This window comes from Colius striatus, chromosome 2 (assembly GCF_028858725.1).
Source record: "Colius striatus isolate bColStr4 chromosome 2, bColStr4.1.hap1, whole genome shotgun sequence".
NCBI classification, from domain to species: domain Eukaryota; kingdom Metazoa; phylum Chordata; class Aves; order Coliiformes; family Coliidae; genus Colius; species Colius striatus.
The window spans coordinates 65,206,874-65,221,265 of record NC_084760.1 but is presented as its reverse complement, the minus strand read 5'-3'; the positions used below and the strand labels follow the sequence as shown (position 1 = coordinate 65,221,265).

The following is a 14,392-nucleotide window of genomic DNA, read 5'->3' as shown; positions in this document are numbered from 1 at the left end:
CTGACGCTTGCCTGTCCTTTCTCTCTGCTAGGCTTATTATCTTTAATCTGACTGTTCTCTAAGAGAGAATCAGTTTTTATTTTATTCATAGTCATCACATGGAGAGAAGAAAAAAAAAGAGGCTGCAGATTTGATGTGTAAGGACACAGCTTCACCTCTGCTTGGAATCTCATGCATCCAGAACTGCAAGCGCAGCTGCTGTGTAAAACACCCTTCTGCTACTCACAGCTTCACTGTCCTTTGTCTTCCAGTCTTGTAGCACTGTTAGTAACTCTGTCTCTCCCTGTATTGCTTGTATTTAGGTGATGAATAGATCTTGCCATGTTTTTTCTCCTCTAGCTCTCAAAGGTTTTCCTTATTTCTCTGTTCAAATAGTTCAGGTTTTCTGTCCCACTTCTCCCATTTCTGTGGTAAGGGAAGTCTCCTTGCTTACTGTTACTGACCTTTCTAAATCCTCTTTCTGGTTCTCCCCCCACTGGATCAAAGTTCTCACTATGTGGGGTTTTGTTTTTCACAAGACCCTTCCTTCTCTCCCACACGCTCCGCCAGTTCTCTGCTCTTGGATCTTACCAATTTGCCTATTACCCTACAGTTAGATCAGTACTTTACTTCTTTCACAAGCATATTTGACCTTCCTTTGTTGCTATCCTTCTGACCTGAATGGAAATACAAATTAAATCATTATCATCTCTTCTGCTTTTTCTGTAATATCAGAAAGTTCTCATCCACTCTGCCTAGCCTTAAAGGCTCCTTAGTGATGCATTCCAAACCCAGCTTGGATGGTTTAAATCTGCTAATTTATGGACACTGACTTGCCATATACACAGTGCATGCACAAAGGCAACTGTCTTCAGCAGCAGCATTTCACTGAGGACCCTGCTTATCAGAGCCCCTGGCATTAATAGGAGTGAATGTAGAGCATGCTGCAGGGAAGGGCAAACGCTCTCCATACGAGGAACTTGCACTGGCCTCTCAAAGCACATCCTCCCACAGAGGCAATGTGTAGCAACTGATGTTGCATGTCTGGCAGCACAACAGGGTTGAATGCAAATCTTAGACTGCTGCTGTAGCCCTTGGACCATATTGCCTCTATGCTTTTGCCTAAGCAGGTCTTCTCTTCCATGGGAAAGCTGCAAAATGGAAGGCAGAAGGCAGCTGTCACCTACTACAGTCACCTACTTTTGCTCCTTTTTCTGCTGCTAAGTGAAAAAAACCCATCAAATTCACTAAGGTTGTATGAAAACAGAAAATGTGTTCTGGTAGAGTATGGACATTTAATGCTCACACGTGTCCAGGATCACGTTCAGATCCCTCCATGACCGTGGATCTGTGGAAAGCTTTTATGGATGTTGTGGTTGAGTCTGTGTCCTGGAGGCCTTTGTGTTCAAAATCTTGGTCTTTTAAACAAACAAAACCCTCCAAAGCACCTTGGGAATTAGGAGATGGCTTAGTCATATCAAGTTCATCAGAAGTGAAAGAATGTACATTGCAATATAGTGCATGAACCCTGCATAAATGAATGTTGGGCTCTTGGACATCTTGGATAAGCATTTAGGATTTGTGTATGCAGTAGGTTAGTCCATGGTAACTCCTTTGGATCAACTCTTCAGGGTAATTGAAATGCAAAGGCCACCTTGTAAAGATGTTTATGTATTTGAATTGACTTCTAATCTGTACTTTGGATTAATACCATAGAATTGCCAGAGTACATGGGCCTTTGCATTCCTTCAGACATTGCTGGAGTTAAAAATGTAGCGGAAGCTGCATCGTGGAAGAAAGCACAGGGCAACAGTGAAGGATGAGAAATCAATGTCTTCAGTCAGATACTGAGGTTTTCTGTGTTTGCACCCTACAGACTCAGTGCATGGTGGAAGAGGAGCAGAGGAATGGTGTCTGCCCCAGCTCCCCGGTGCGAGTGCCCCCAGAGTCCCCAACTGCACAAGTGCGCTCCCTGCGCTACCGCCGCGTGAACAGCCCCGAGTCTGAGCGCCTCTCCACTGCTGATGGCAAAGCAGACCTGCACGAGAGAAGGTGTGCACACCCTCTGTAGCCTCCTGCTGCTCTTGAGGATTGACTGTTGAGAGCAACCTACTCATTAGATCAGCAGGCACTGGAAGTTCATTTCGGGATGGACGTATTTGTGGGCTTTATGACCTTTCTGATAAGACACTCATGTCTGTTAATAAGGAAAGTCAGTGGGAATGATTCTCATCCTGTCCCTGGATGAGGAGAACTCCACAAATGGCAATGAAGCTGGTGAAGCGTCTGGAGCACAAGTCTGATGAGGAGCAGCTGAGGGAGCTGGGGGTGTATAGTCTGGAGAAGAGAAGGCTGAAGGGAGACATGATCACTCTGCAGCTACCTGAATGAAAGGGGATTGTAGAGAGATGGGGGTCAGTCTCTTTTCCCAAGTAACAAGTAATAGGACAAGAGGAAAGTTGCACCAGCAGGGATGTTAGATTGGAGATGACAAACCCTTTCTCTGAGAGAATTGTTAGACACTGGCACAGGCTGCCCAGAGAGGTGATGGAGATACTGAAAAGCCATGTAGCTGAGGTGCTGAGGGACGTGTGTTAGTGATGGGCTTGGCAGTGTGAGGTGAAGGATTGGACTCCATGATCTTAAAGGTCTTTTCCTTTAAAAAAATGATTCTATGATTCTATTCTATAAGACATTTGTCAAAGCATTAGGTCAGAGATAATGTAAACAGGAACCAAGTTTTTTACTAGCCTGACGTGGGAAGGAGGACAGAGTCTTGCTAGCATGCTTGCAGGAATGCGTGTGTTCCAGGAGCCAGCTGGCAGATCCTGATCTAGTGTATTTCATTATTTTACATTAATGATAATAATACTATTGATCTTTCAGCATACAGCATTGCACTTGTTTACGTGTCAGAAGAACGCGTTACACCCTGATTTTGAAGGCAATAGGAATACTTTCAGAAATAAATAAAACCTCAAGAATAATAAAAACATTGAAAAGAAACTCTGAAAAGTATTGTATGCTGAAGAACGTTTGTCACAAGACATTAGCCCTTGGTGCTGAAAACCCCCTTCACATCCCTTGTTACTCTGTCTTCCTCTTCCCATAGAAAGTCAGGGCATGGACTGTGGTTGCAGGATGGCTCTAAAAGAGACAGGGGAGAGACAGGTCATCTTCTTTTTGAAGAACTCACATGGCTGCCATAGAGGCATCAGTGACCAGCATAGAGATAGCACAGTGCAGCTGGAGTGGTTACAGGAGCCCAGCAGAGACACTGCTCAGTCAGACAGGAGATTTAGGGTTTAAGAGTGCTTTGGTTTAGGTTTGTTTTTATTTTGTTTTCACAAACCAGTAGGACTTACCAAAGGGGAAAGATTATGTTGATGTTGTTGGGGAAAACTGATTATCATCCTGTCACCTACATGGAAGAGAGATGCTGAATTGGCTGTCATAATGAAGTGCTTCAGGGGGAACATCTTTATGTCATTGTATATCTCAACTCTTACAGTCCCTGACTTCAACCAGCAACCTGATGTCTTTTTAATGGCCTCATGTTCTGTCTTTAGATCTCGAATGGATATACCTGGCTCTCCGTCACGGCTGGTATGCTCCTCCCAGCCAGCCCAGATGCTGTCCATTGACACTGGCCAGGCGGACCGGCAGGCAAGCGGCAGGATGGATGTATCTGCTTCGGTGGAACATGAAGCCCTCAGCAATGCTTTCCGCTCAGTGCCACTCGCTGAGGAGGAGGACTTTGATAGCAAGGAGTGGGTTATCATTGATAAGGAGACAGAGCTGAAGGACTTTCACCCCGGTGCTGAGCCAAGCACCTCTGGAACCACAGATGAGGAGCCTGAGGAATTAAGACCTATCGAAGAGGGTGAGGAGAGAAGGCGCTTGGGAGCAGACGCTGCAGTCAGGCCGAAGACGCATGATGGGCGCAGCCGGGGCATGCAGCCTGTGACTGAGGAGGACAGTTCCCACAGACATGAAGGACCTTCTCAAACAGTGTCTGACAGTAAACACGAACAGCAGACAGGAAGTCCAGCCCACTCCCCCCTACATTCAGCACCAGCTATCCGACAAAGGAGACGAGAATCTGAACCCACTGGTCCTCAGAGACAGGTAAGATCCCTGGGTCTGTATCTTGTTGCCTAACATAGCATCACCTTAGGAAACCTCAGCTGTGCTGGAGAAGTCTGTGATTCCAAGCATGGATGCTCTTGCGAAGCTCCTTTCTGACAATGCTTGCACATGTGAGCACCTTAGAAGTGCTCCCTGTAGCTAGTAACATTGTCCCCTACTAAGAATGCACTGTTATCAGGATCTTTCAGCCATTCTGGTGCAGGGGCAAGAGGAGAGCACAGTTGTGTTTGTGGGTATCTTTAATCATTTCTCTCTTTCTCTCATTGCTCTCCCACGATGTTGTGTTAATAACTGCTTAGTTGTGCAGAGGTGTCGCTAGCAAATGTTCTCTACGTAGTTTCTCAGTGGCAACAGTAGCATGTGGCAAGAGAATGCCCTCTAATCCAATCACACACCAGCACTGGGCAGGTCTGCAGCAATGCAAATAGTAACATCACTCCCTGAAATTAAACTTTCTTCTAAATACCTAATAAAAAGCTCAGAGTAAGCAGCACGCACATCTCATCAACCTTACTTCAGTGACTGGCATTGTTATGACCAGATATTTACTCACAGAAATGTTCTTTACCTACTAAGGGTTTTTTTCTAGATAGTTGTAGAGGGCTTTTTGTTCAGTTTTGGTTTTTTTTCCTGTGGTTCTCTGAAGATATAAAGAAGTTAACTTTTTAGTGGGAGTAATTTATTAGATTACCTGGAAAAACATGATATACTGTTAGACTCAGAGTTCCCCTCTCGTATCTAATCTTCATTTCTCAGACATTCAGAAGAAGGCTGTCCCAAAGTGTTAACTGCAAGAGAACTTTGCATATTTATCCTGAGGGCTTTTTGTGTTTATATAGTAATGACTCATGCACATGGGATTCTTCAGTGCAGCAAAGAGCAGACAAGTCTTGAGTCATGTGCACAGTCATATGCCTCCTATGGCAGTCTCCTCTTGTGCAGTCTGACAGTGATAACTCTGTCTCCCATTCCCTCTTGTGTTTATTCTCTAAGGGAGTGTTCACTGGGCTGAAGCATATTAAAAAAAACCATCCTTCCATTCAGGCCTTGCCCAAGAAAAAAATAAATGGATTGTTAGTTTTGGCAGCAAAACATGAACAATATAAGAAACTGTATAGAAAGAGTCAAACCAAATCCTTGCTTGCCAAGCAAGGTGTGCCTTGCTAAGGTGTATGAGGCTGCAGCATTTTCAGGAAGGATAGAAATGCTGACAGCAGCCAGTGGTGGGACTGTCCTGCTGAGCATGGAATAGTAGCAGTACATGCTTCTCATGGAGACTGAGTCCAGTTGCAAGGTTCCTAAGTGGAGGTACTTACTGTATAAAGACAACATGTTGAATGCCCCAGATATCCAGAGACTGCGTAGGCGAGACTGGCAGAGTTGGAAGGGTCTGTATCTGAATTTACGCTGAGTAGGTTGGCCAGTGCAAGATGCGCAACGTCTGCAAGGTGCCGTGAACGTGGTAAGAAACAGCTGTAAGAACCATCAGGGACGCTTCATGGGTGTATTTAGTGCAGCTGAAGAAGGCTGGAGGTGCCTTCCTGGCCATAGCACATAATACTGCTACGTGAAACGCCTGGGGGAGTTGGGTATGATGCAGTATGAATGTTGCTTATCACTCATAAGCAGGCAAAAAGGAAGTTAATAGGATTGTGGGTGATCGATGCTAATGTATTACTAATGTATTAGACAGCCTTGATTCTTCAGCAGACGGTGCATTTTTTTTGTTCCTATGTTCTGAAATATCCTCCAGTTACTCCTGGGCTTAGCTTTGTATGGACAGACCAACACTGGGCTGCTTTGGCTAGCAGGGATTTAGTTGTGCTTCCTTTGATGTCTGAATCCTTCAGTTGCCTCTCTGTATACACAGCTTTTCAGTGTCATTCCTATTTTTCCATTTGCTGACACAAACCCAGCTGCTAACTCTCAAAGGAAAAAGGGCTTGGTGCCTAAAGGAAAATAGAAGCCTGTTCTCCTCAGGTGCAGCAGAGGTGGAAGGACAGTTGTTTGGGATGCTAATAAAAAGTTGTCCAAGGAACTTAACTAATGAAAATACTGAAGGCCTCATTAGCAATGACAGATGCTCCCTGTAGCTCAGGCTTGGGCTTCCTCTGGGTTTGACTGAAACTGTGATTCAATAGTGTGTGTTTGAGAGTAAATCTTCCTTAGCTTTGAATGTGAACTGAACCTTTAAGATAGGAGAAAATGTCACTAAATGCAGCGCTACCGTGACTAAAGTCATAGACCATGTTGTACAGATTTGGGACTTCATTCTGGTCTCCTGAAGACTGGTGATCATCCACTGGTGTCAGTAGAGTACTGAGAGCAAATGGGTAATCCCTGCTCTAGTGCATTCTTCTGTTCCTCCATTCTGTGGCTCCAGTATATAAGCCATTCCTTGTTACTGGTAAAAAGACAGTGACCTCTGGATTATCACAGCATGGTTGAGGTTGGAAGGGACCTCTGGAGATCATCCAATCCTACCCTTTGCTCCAAAGTGGATCAACTAGAGCAAGTTGCTCAGGACAGTGTCTAATCAGAATATCTCTGAAGATGGAGACTCTACAACCTCTCTGGGAAAACTATTCCAATGTTCAGTCACTCTTGTGGTAAAAAACCTTTTTTCTTATGTTTAAATGGTATTTCATGTATTTGAATTTCTACCCATTTCTTCTTGTTCTTTCACTGGAGATCATCAAGAAGAGCATGGATCCATCTTGTTTTTCCCATCAGGTATTTATAAATGTTGATAATGACTCCTCTGAGCCTTCTCTTTTCCAGACTAAATTGACCACTTTTCCTCAAATGAGAGGCGCTCCAGTCTCTTCATCATCTTTGTGACCCTTTCTTGCACTGTCTCCAGTATGTCCATGTCTCTCTTGTACTGGGCAGCCCAGAACTGGAACAGGGCACTCCAGGCTGGGAGCCTCAACCTGCTGGCAACACTCCTCCTAATGCAGCCCAGGACACTGTTGGCCTTTTTTGCAATAAAAGCACCTTACTGGCTTGTGTTCAGTTTAGTGTCCACCAGGACCTCCAGGTACTTCTGTGTCAAACAGCTTTCCAGACAGTTGGCCCACAGCATGTACCATTCCTCCCCAGGTGCGGGACTTTGCACTTCCCTTTGTTGAAGTTCAGGAAAATCCTACTTTGGGCCAGTCTGTCCCAGCACCTGGGAATATCAGCACAACCCTCTGGTGTGTCAGCTACTCCTCTCAGTTTTGTATCGTCTCTGAACCTGCTGAGGGTATACACTGTCCCATCCCCCAGGTCATTAATGAAGTTGTTTAATGGTAGTGGCCCCACTGTCAACCCCTGACTACACCGCTAATGACTGGCCTCCAGCTGGATTTTGTTTCCCTAAGCCAAATGCTTTGAGCCTAGCAGCTCTGCTAGTTTTCAGTCCAACTCACTGTCATCTTCTCTAGCCCATATTTCATCGTTTTGTCCATGAGGATATTATGGGAGACAGTATCAAAAACCATACTAAAGGCAAGGTAAACAACCTCCCACCCAGTCATCTCATCACAGAAAGCCATCAGGTTCATGAGACATCATTCTCCCTTCATATATCCATGTTGACCACTCTCAGTCACCTTCTTCATCTTCATGTGTTAGGAAATGGCCTACAGGGAGATTTGCTCCATACCCTTTCCAAGCTGGACAGCATGTAGCTCCCCAAGTTATCCTCATTTAGAGCTCAGATGTTTGGTCAGATGTACAAATCTGTTGGGAGAGAGATGTCATTGTGCAAGTGTGAGGGATGGTGGCATCCTCATGAAAGGATATGAGTGTAAGAGGGAGCACAGTATGAACAGATGCTGCCGTGGGGAAAGTCAAGTACAGAGGAGGTTCTGAATAGCCTGGGGGAATTTCTAATCCAAATATCCTCAGATATTAGGTATCTTCTAGTTTCAGCTGACAACAAGACAGCTACGTAGACCTCATGGGAAGCCCTGGTATAGAGGGAGAACAGGAAACTATGTCCTGTTGAAGCTTTTCTGACTGCACTGTGCAGTGCAGCATTGAGCATCCAGCATGCTGTTTAAAAGGGTAGTGGATGCTGAAATGTACTAATAAATCTCTGCTTATTTTTAGGCACTAATGTGCAGGTAAAGCTATAGAAACAGTTAAAAATGAGGGGAGAAAAAGATTTAACCTGCACTTCTCTTTTCGTATTAATCCTGAGATATTATTGTTGAAAATAATTTATATCCACACCTAGCAATATCATTTAAAAGTCTGTAAAGTTCTTAAATATGCTGAGTAAATCCAACTAACACTTGACAGAACTGTCATCTTCCTGCTACCTTCTGTGTTGGAAAGAAATACAAATGTTCATACATTTTAAGAGTTTTAGCAATTACTTCTGACTGTAGGTCTGTGCTCAAAGGTGTTTCTCAACTCTGAATCTCCCTTGCTGCTAGTGCAGTTGGCATTGTACAAAATGTTTTGAGACTTTCGTGCCTAAAATATGCCCATCCAAATGATGTCACATCTAAAAATGTAAGAAAAATGAAGTAGCAGTGGGAGAACATATTAATGGTTCCTTACCTGTTCTTGGATATATTCTGCAAAGATCAGGAAGCATGTTGCTTACACTTTGTCTTACAGTCCCATCTCAGACCTAAGAGTTCATCTTCTCTAAAAGGTCCCAATGTGAAGAGGCCCTGGTGTATTTCCTCACCAATTTCTATGTATAGTTAGAATAACTCTTAAAATATCTCCCCTTGTGCCATATTAGGCCTGTCTTCTCCCACAGCCAGCCTTCACAGCCAGAAGAATGCCACAAATTGACTCATTTAAAGTTGTCTGTGTCTTGACCCTAAGAGGGCAGTGACTGTGGAGCTTATGAGCCCTTCCCAACCATATCTCACCACTGGCATCTTTGCTGAGAGATCACTCAAGAATGCTCAGTGTGAAGACCTGTGTTGGTAGTCCCACAGTGAGACAGGAGGCAGTCAGAAGTATATTGCACAGGCTGGCTGGGCCAGCTTCACCTGGGAGTCCAACTTTACCTATAATCCCTGGTTTTCTTCTGTAAAAAAACCTGTGCTGAGAGCCCCTCTGAGCCAAGAAAATTCTTTGTTCTGATACTGAGCCCATGGGCACCCCATTGCCTCATCTGAGGGATGCTATCGTGGTAATATTGCCTGACACACTTGGGACCAGCACAGCTGGGCAGAGGACGACCATGTCAGTGACCTCAGGATGCTGTTCTCTTCCTCCTTTGATTTGAGTTGGTGATGATTTTTCCTCAGGAGTGAACACAAAGACACAGGAGAGGGCTGCCTGCCAAGAAGGACGGGGCTCTATTGTTTTGGGGGATCATGTGGTGTAAAGCCCTGGGTTGTTCTGGGTCCATTACCTGAAGGAACTCTGATTTGCACTGATAACTGAAAGCTGAGCAGGGCTTTCTCTAAGTTATATTTTGGGCCTGGTGGCCTCTGTGGCCCCAGGCCCTGAAGCAGTGATGGGAGAAGTCTTTGTTGCTCCCAGTGCCTATAGACAGCAGGAGGACACTACAACTTCACTGGTTCTGAGGCAGAAAGACTAAAAGCCAGGCCTAAATACTAGAGGAAGATGTGGAAGCAAAACACAGCAGGCTCTTAGGTTTCTACCCCTAGGCAGGAGAGGTAGGCTAGGGGAAGAAGGCAGCAGGAAAAATGAGATGTGGAAAGGTGCTATGTGTCTTGGTTTCCTTTCCCTTCCACAGGGGCCATTTCTCACAGGTGAGAAATGGGTGTTTGCAGAGGAAGAACAGCATTCCATTGTGCCCCTCTCTCCAGGCACTTCCCTTTGAGCTGTGCTTGGTGCCCGTTGTAGATGATGTGATCTATGACATTCGGCTCCTCTCTGGCTTCCCTCCATGTGCAAAGAGCTTGCCAGCTAGTGGAGGAAGATGTATGCAGAATTGACCTCTGCCCCTTACACTCTCTAGATTCAAGGTCCCTGTCCATCCATGTGTTAGGAATAAAGGATCAGCGAAAGGGTGACACTGCAAGAGAAGTTATGCTCACAGATGCCTGTTGTATAGATACAGTCATAATAAGCAAAACCTTAAGCTCGGTAGAAGCTCCTAATTGCATTTTATATCTTTAAAATATATTGAGCTCTATCAACATCACATTTTTCTGGGACTTCACATGAAAGGTGTCATACTGCTCCTTTCCAAACAGAGCAGAATAGGCCTGATGGAGGGCAGCCCACCCTGATTGCTGCCAAGAGCAAAAGGGATAAAAAGTGCAGCACGTCCAGCACTGACTGTTTAATTTAAGCATTAGAGCATCAGTGAAGAAAAATGGTGTGTCTGTAACCTCAGCTAAAGCCAGGAGGCAGCAATACCTGTGTTGCTTGCTGATGGGATGTTTCAATTTGCCCCTCTGTGGCCTAGGCAAGGTCCTTGGTCCTGCGCTGTAAGGGCATCCATCTGGATAGTCAGAGTGACACTTTTTGACCTGAGAAGTCTTTACTATGTTGGGATGATATGTACATTAGAAATCATACAATATGCTGAGCTCAAACATAAGTCAAAAAGTAATAATAAGAATTCCAGTATACTTCCAGTATAATTCCAGTATATTCCAGTATGTAGCCTATGAGCAATACATTCAGGACTGAATTTCTACACCATCTGTGCAAAGAAGAGGTGATTGTCTTTATGAGGAATTAGAGCTACTGTCTAGAATGACTTTGTGTCTCTCAAATGTTCTATATGACAGCATTGCATTATTGTTACTGGAGAGTCTGATCTATGCAGTGACATACCGTACATTTAGGACTGTGAATAATTGCTTTTCCCATTTAATGCCCACAATAGGCTGAGTAGTTCCCAGTCACTTCTGAAGATAATATACCTACCTCTAAGCACAGCAAAGATATTGAAAGTGACAGGAAAGAGATGAGACTGGATGAAGTTCAGCTCTTTTTCTCATATCATTTGCAAGGGCAACATCTCTAGGCAGGTAAAGAGAGCAGTGTTGGCTTAAGAAAATACAATATTGCCTTTTCACGTTTCCCAATCAGATCTTGGAACCTGCAGAGACTTCCTGCAAATAAATGCAGCACAAGGAAGGGAATGGATTTGAAAGAAAAATATGTATTTCCAGGAAAAAAAATGGTCTGATTTTTGGAGATTGAGGTTGCTGACCCCTGTGAAAGCACTAGTTTCATAGCAGAGGTAGGAAGGGGAGGAAGGGCTTAGCATTTTCAGGGTGAAGAATCTGAAGTCATTCCCATAATGCCTCTCCCTTCCATTCGATGCATAAAGGGAAGGTAGGGACTGTGATCTCATCCTGGCACAAGCTGTCCTTTGTGAGTACACTTTCCTCCCTCTCCTGGCTATCCCGGGATCACAGAAGCAGAAAAGGGACCAAACAGTTCATCTTCTCCTCATGTCCTCCCATGGCTCTGTGTTTCGAATTTTTCCCTGAAAAGAGAATTATACTCTGCCTGCCTTTCCAGCTGCTGCCTGTCCTCTTGCTTACCAGAACTGGAAGCGTTAACACTCCCCCTGCAGGTACACTCTATAAAAGTGTATCGGGAGGCCAGCAGTGCAACGGTGAGAAAAAGAAAGTCCACTAACAGCCCCTGAAGTTGCCTTTGCAAATCCCTGGAGCAAGTTTTTAATAAGACTCATTGAAAGAGCCCCTGGGACTCCCTCACTTTTAAATACATTCTAGCACCAGGTGTTTCACCTTTTCTTATAAAGGTAGTTTCCAAGTGTGTTCAGAGTCTGACTGTTACCTATGCGCAAGATGTATGAATAGCCTAATGACGTGTAATGGCACAGGAACAGAGAGGTCAGGCGTGTGGCCTGAAGAGCCAGAGGAGGGGACTGACGTAGCAGAGCTTGACAATGCCGGTGTCGCTCACGTCTGCGTGTGGCTGGGGAGAGCGTGGCAGGCCCCCTGTAATGTCAGGCTCCCCGTGGTGCCCGTAGGATCCCCGGGAATTTGTAGACGCAGAGCAGTGAGTAGGCCCCACGTAGAGCAAAAGCATTTTTCATCCACCGGCGAAGATGTCTGCAGCATGCGCATCACAAACCAGGGGCGAGTCAAGTCTTTGCCTGACACCTTTTCCTCCACTCTTCTTGGTCTTTTTCAGTTGGAGGAGGACAGGCCTTCTCAGCACTCCCTCCCGAGGTACAGCCCCCTGAGAAGACTGGCGTCCTCCGTTTTCTCCTCCTCAACCCTGGAGACAGAACACTACCCTCACGTTGGTGGCACTTTCATACAGCGCAGCCGTTCGGCGGAGAGCAGCCCCGTGCGCATGCCCCACCGCAGGCACATGCCCCTCACGGCAGGAAACCACAGACTCATGCCTTCCGTCCTCCGCATTTCCAGGTCCCAGCTCCAGCAGGTGTGGGCCCGCTTCACACACAAAACATAGCCCGTTCAGGGAAGCAGCAGCAGCAGCCTCCTCCATAAATGCAATAATAGATCCCACCTGCCCACAATGTGTCACCACTTAATGCAATATTGAATCCCAGACAACACTGGCCTAAGGTACTGTAACTTCCAAAGCGCCCCCTGCAACCAGATCCCACAGAGAACTGAAAAAAAGAGAAAACATCTGCCTTTCTAAACGTCCCAGCAGCCTGGGCGAGGGGCGGCAGCACAGCCGAAGATGAGAACGCAGATGCTGAACGTGTCAAGTGTGAAAGGGGTGGATGCTGGGGCTCATCTCGGAGACTCACTCGCGCGGCTGGCGGCCTCAGGGTAGGAAGTGCAGGGCTGCCTCACTCAAGATGGTTCCATCAAGCCAACAAACACTGTCAAATTCTGACTGGAGCGGAGAGACCGCGGAGGTATCGGCAAACATTACCTTCCCTGGGCCGATCGGTTGCAGCATCTTTGTTTGGTGTCTTACACCGGGCCAAACCTGTAGGTGGTTTCACTCCATCTAGCTGTAGGCAGACTGCCACTGGAAGCTCACCTGAGGCAGGACCTCAGGGTTTTGTCCTTCTTGCAGAGTTACGATCATGTATCTCTTTGTTGCTTTGGCTTTTGAAGTCCCTTTGCTTTTGTTGCCGTTTGGTTTCCATACAGCGACCACGTGTTTCTGTCTCTCTGGCTTTGCCTCTGTTATGTTGACAGTGGACCTGTTTATCTGCTGTCCACAATTAAGCTGCTCCAAATCTACCTGCCTTCCCCTAGAGGCGCTGACTGTCAGGGGTTGGATAGCAGGGATTTTCTTACTGAGCCAGCTGTATAATAAGCTGTTTCTAAATTCCAGACATTTTAGGCACCTGCAGCTTTTCAGTGGCAGAGCAGCCCTGCTTCTTGGCCTTGCTTGGAAATGCCTGTGATAACAGACGTCACTTAAGAAATAAATTGGCCTCAGCACTTGATATACAGAGCCTCTGGAGCCCTTGTCTAAAGCTGGCTTGAACCTCAGAGGAAAAGGGGGAAATCAAGGTTAATTTAAATTGACATAAGTATCCTTATTTCCTGGTTTTACAGAGATATATTGCCTTTCTCAGCATAGCTGCTGTGTAAAATACCAGGCTGTATGAAGACCTTCTGTAGTTAAGTGAATGTAGTAACTGTCTTTTATTAGTCCAGTCTTCTGGGAGAAGAGGCAGTATGGATGTTAAAGGTGGAGAAGAAGGAGTCACTGCTGGTGCTCAGGGCTTTAGGAAAGTGTCAGTCCAAAGTAAAATACTTTGCAGAAAATATGTAAGCACAGGATAGGGAGAAAAAAACATGGAAAGCTTAGGCAGATGTGAAAATGGCATGGGATAAGTATGTGTGTTTGAGGAGGGTTGTTCCACGCAGGTATTCCTGCATTAGTAGGGTGTATCCAGTGGAGTTACAGTGAACTCTTCCTTCCAAATACTGATTTCTGTAGGCATGTCTGCCCTGCCTCAGGCTCCCTTCATGTCAGATTCACCCTTCTATAAGCAACACTAGACAGTGCAACCCCAGACAGCGTGGGTGGTGCTTTCTGAAGCTCATAGGAACCGGTCCTGTGGGTCTGCATGCCATAGGACCCACTCAGGCAGGCTAGGGGGCTGGTTTGCCTCTTGCCTGCCCACAGAGCATCCCAGTGGGTGTAGGGATGGGGATGGAGATAGATATTTGGCCCTTCCTTGATAACATTCAGCGTAGGTGTGATCAGTCTCATCCCCTAGTCATTCTTGAATCGGTGACATCAATTTCTTTTGATTTGCCCCAAGAAGGAGTGAACAGGACACCTTACTGCCCAGCCAAATTTTTTTATCTGCAATTTTTTGGTCAGTTATATTTTTAAGAAGGGCACC

General features: G+C 45.6%; 1 protein-coding gene across 1 annotated transcript in view; it reads left to right on the top strand.

Annotated features, from left to right (window-relative positions):
• TTBK1 (tau tubulin kinase 1) overlaps nucleotides 1-14,392 on the top strand; it is a 107,831-nt gene that overhangs the window by 70,972 nt on the left and 22,467 nt on the right. Inside the window, exons 12-13 of the mRNA XM_061990866.1 lie at nucleotides 1,856-2,031; nucleotides 3,549-4,107. Of these exons, the coding sequence (XP_061846850.1) occupies nucleotides 1,856-2,031; nucleotides 3,549-4,107 (735 nt within the window). The remainder of the gene's footprint in view (nucleotides 1-1,855; nucleotides 2,032-3,548; nucleotides 4,108-14,392) is intronic.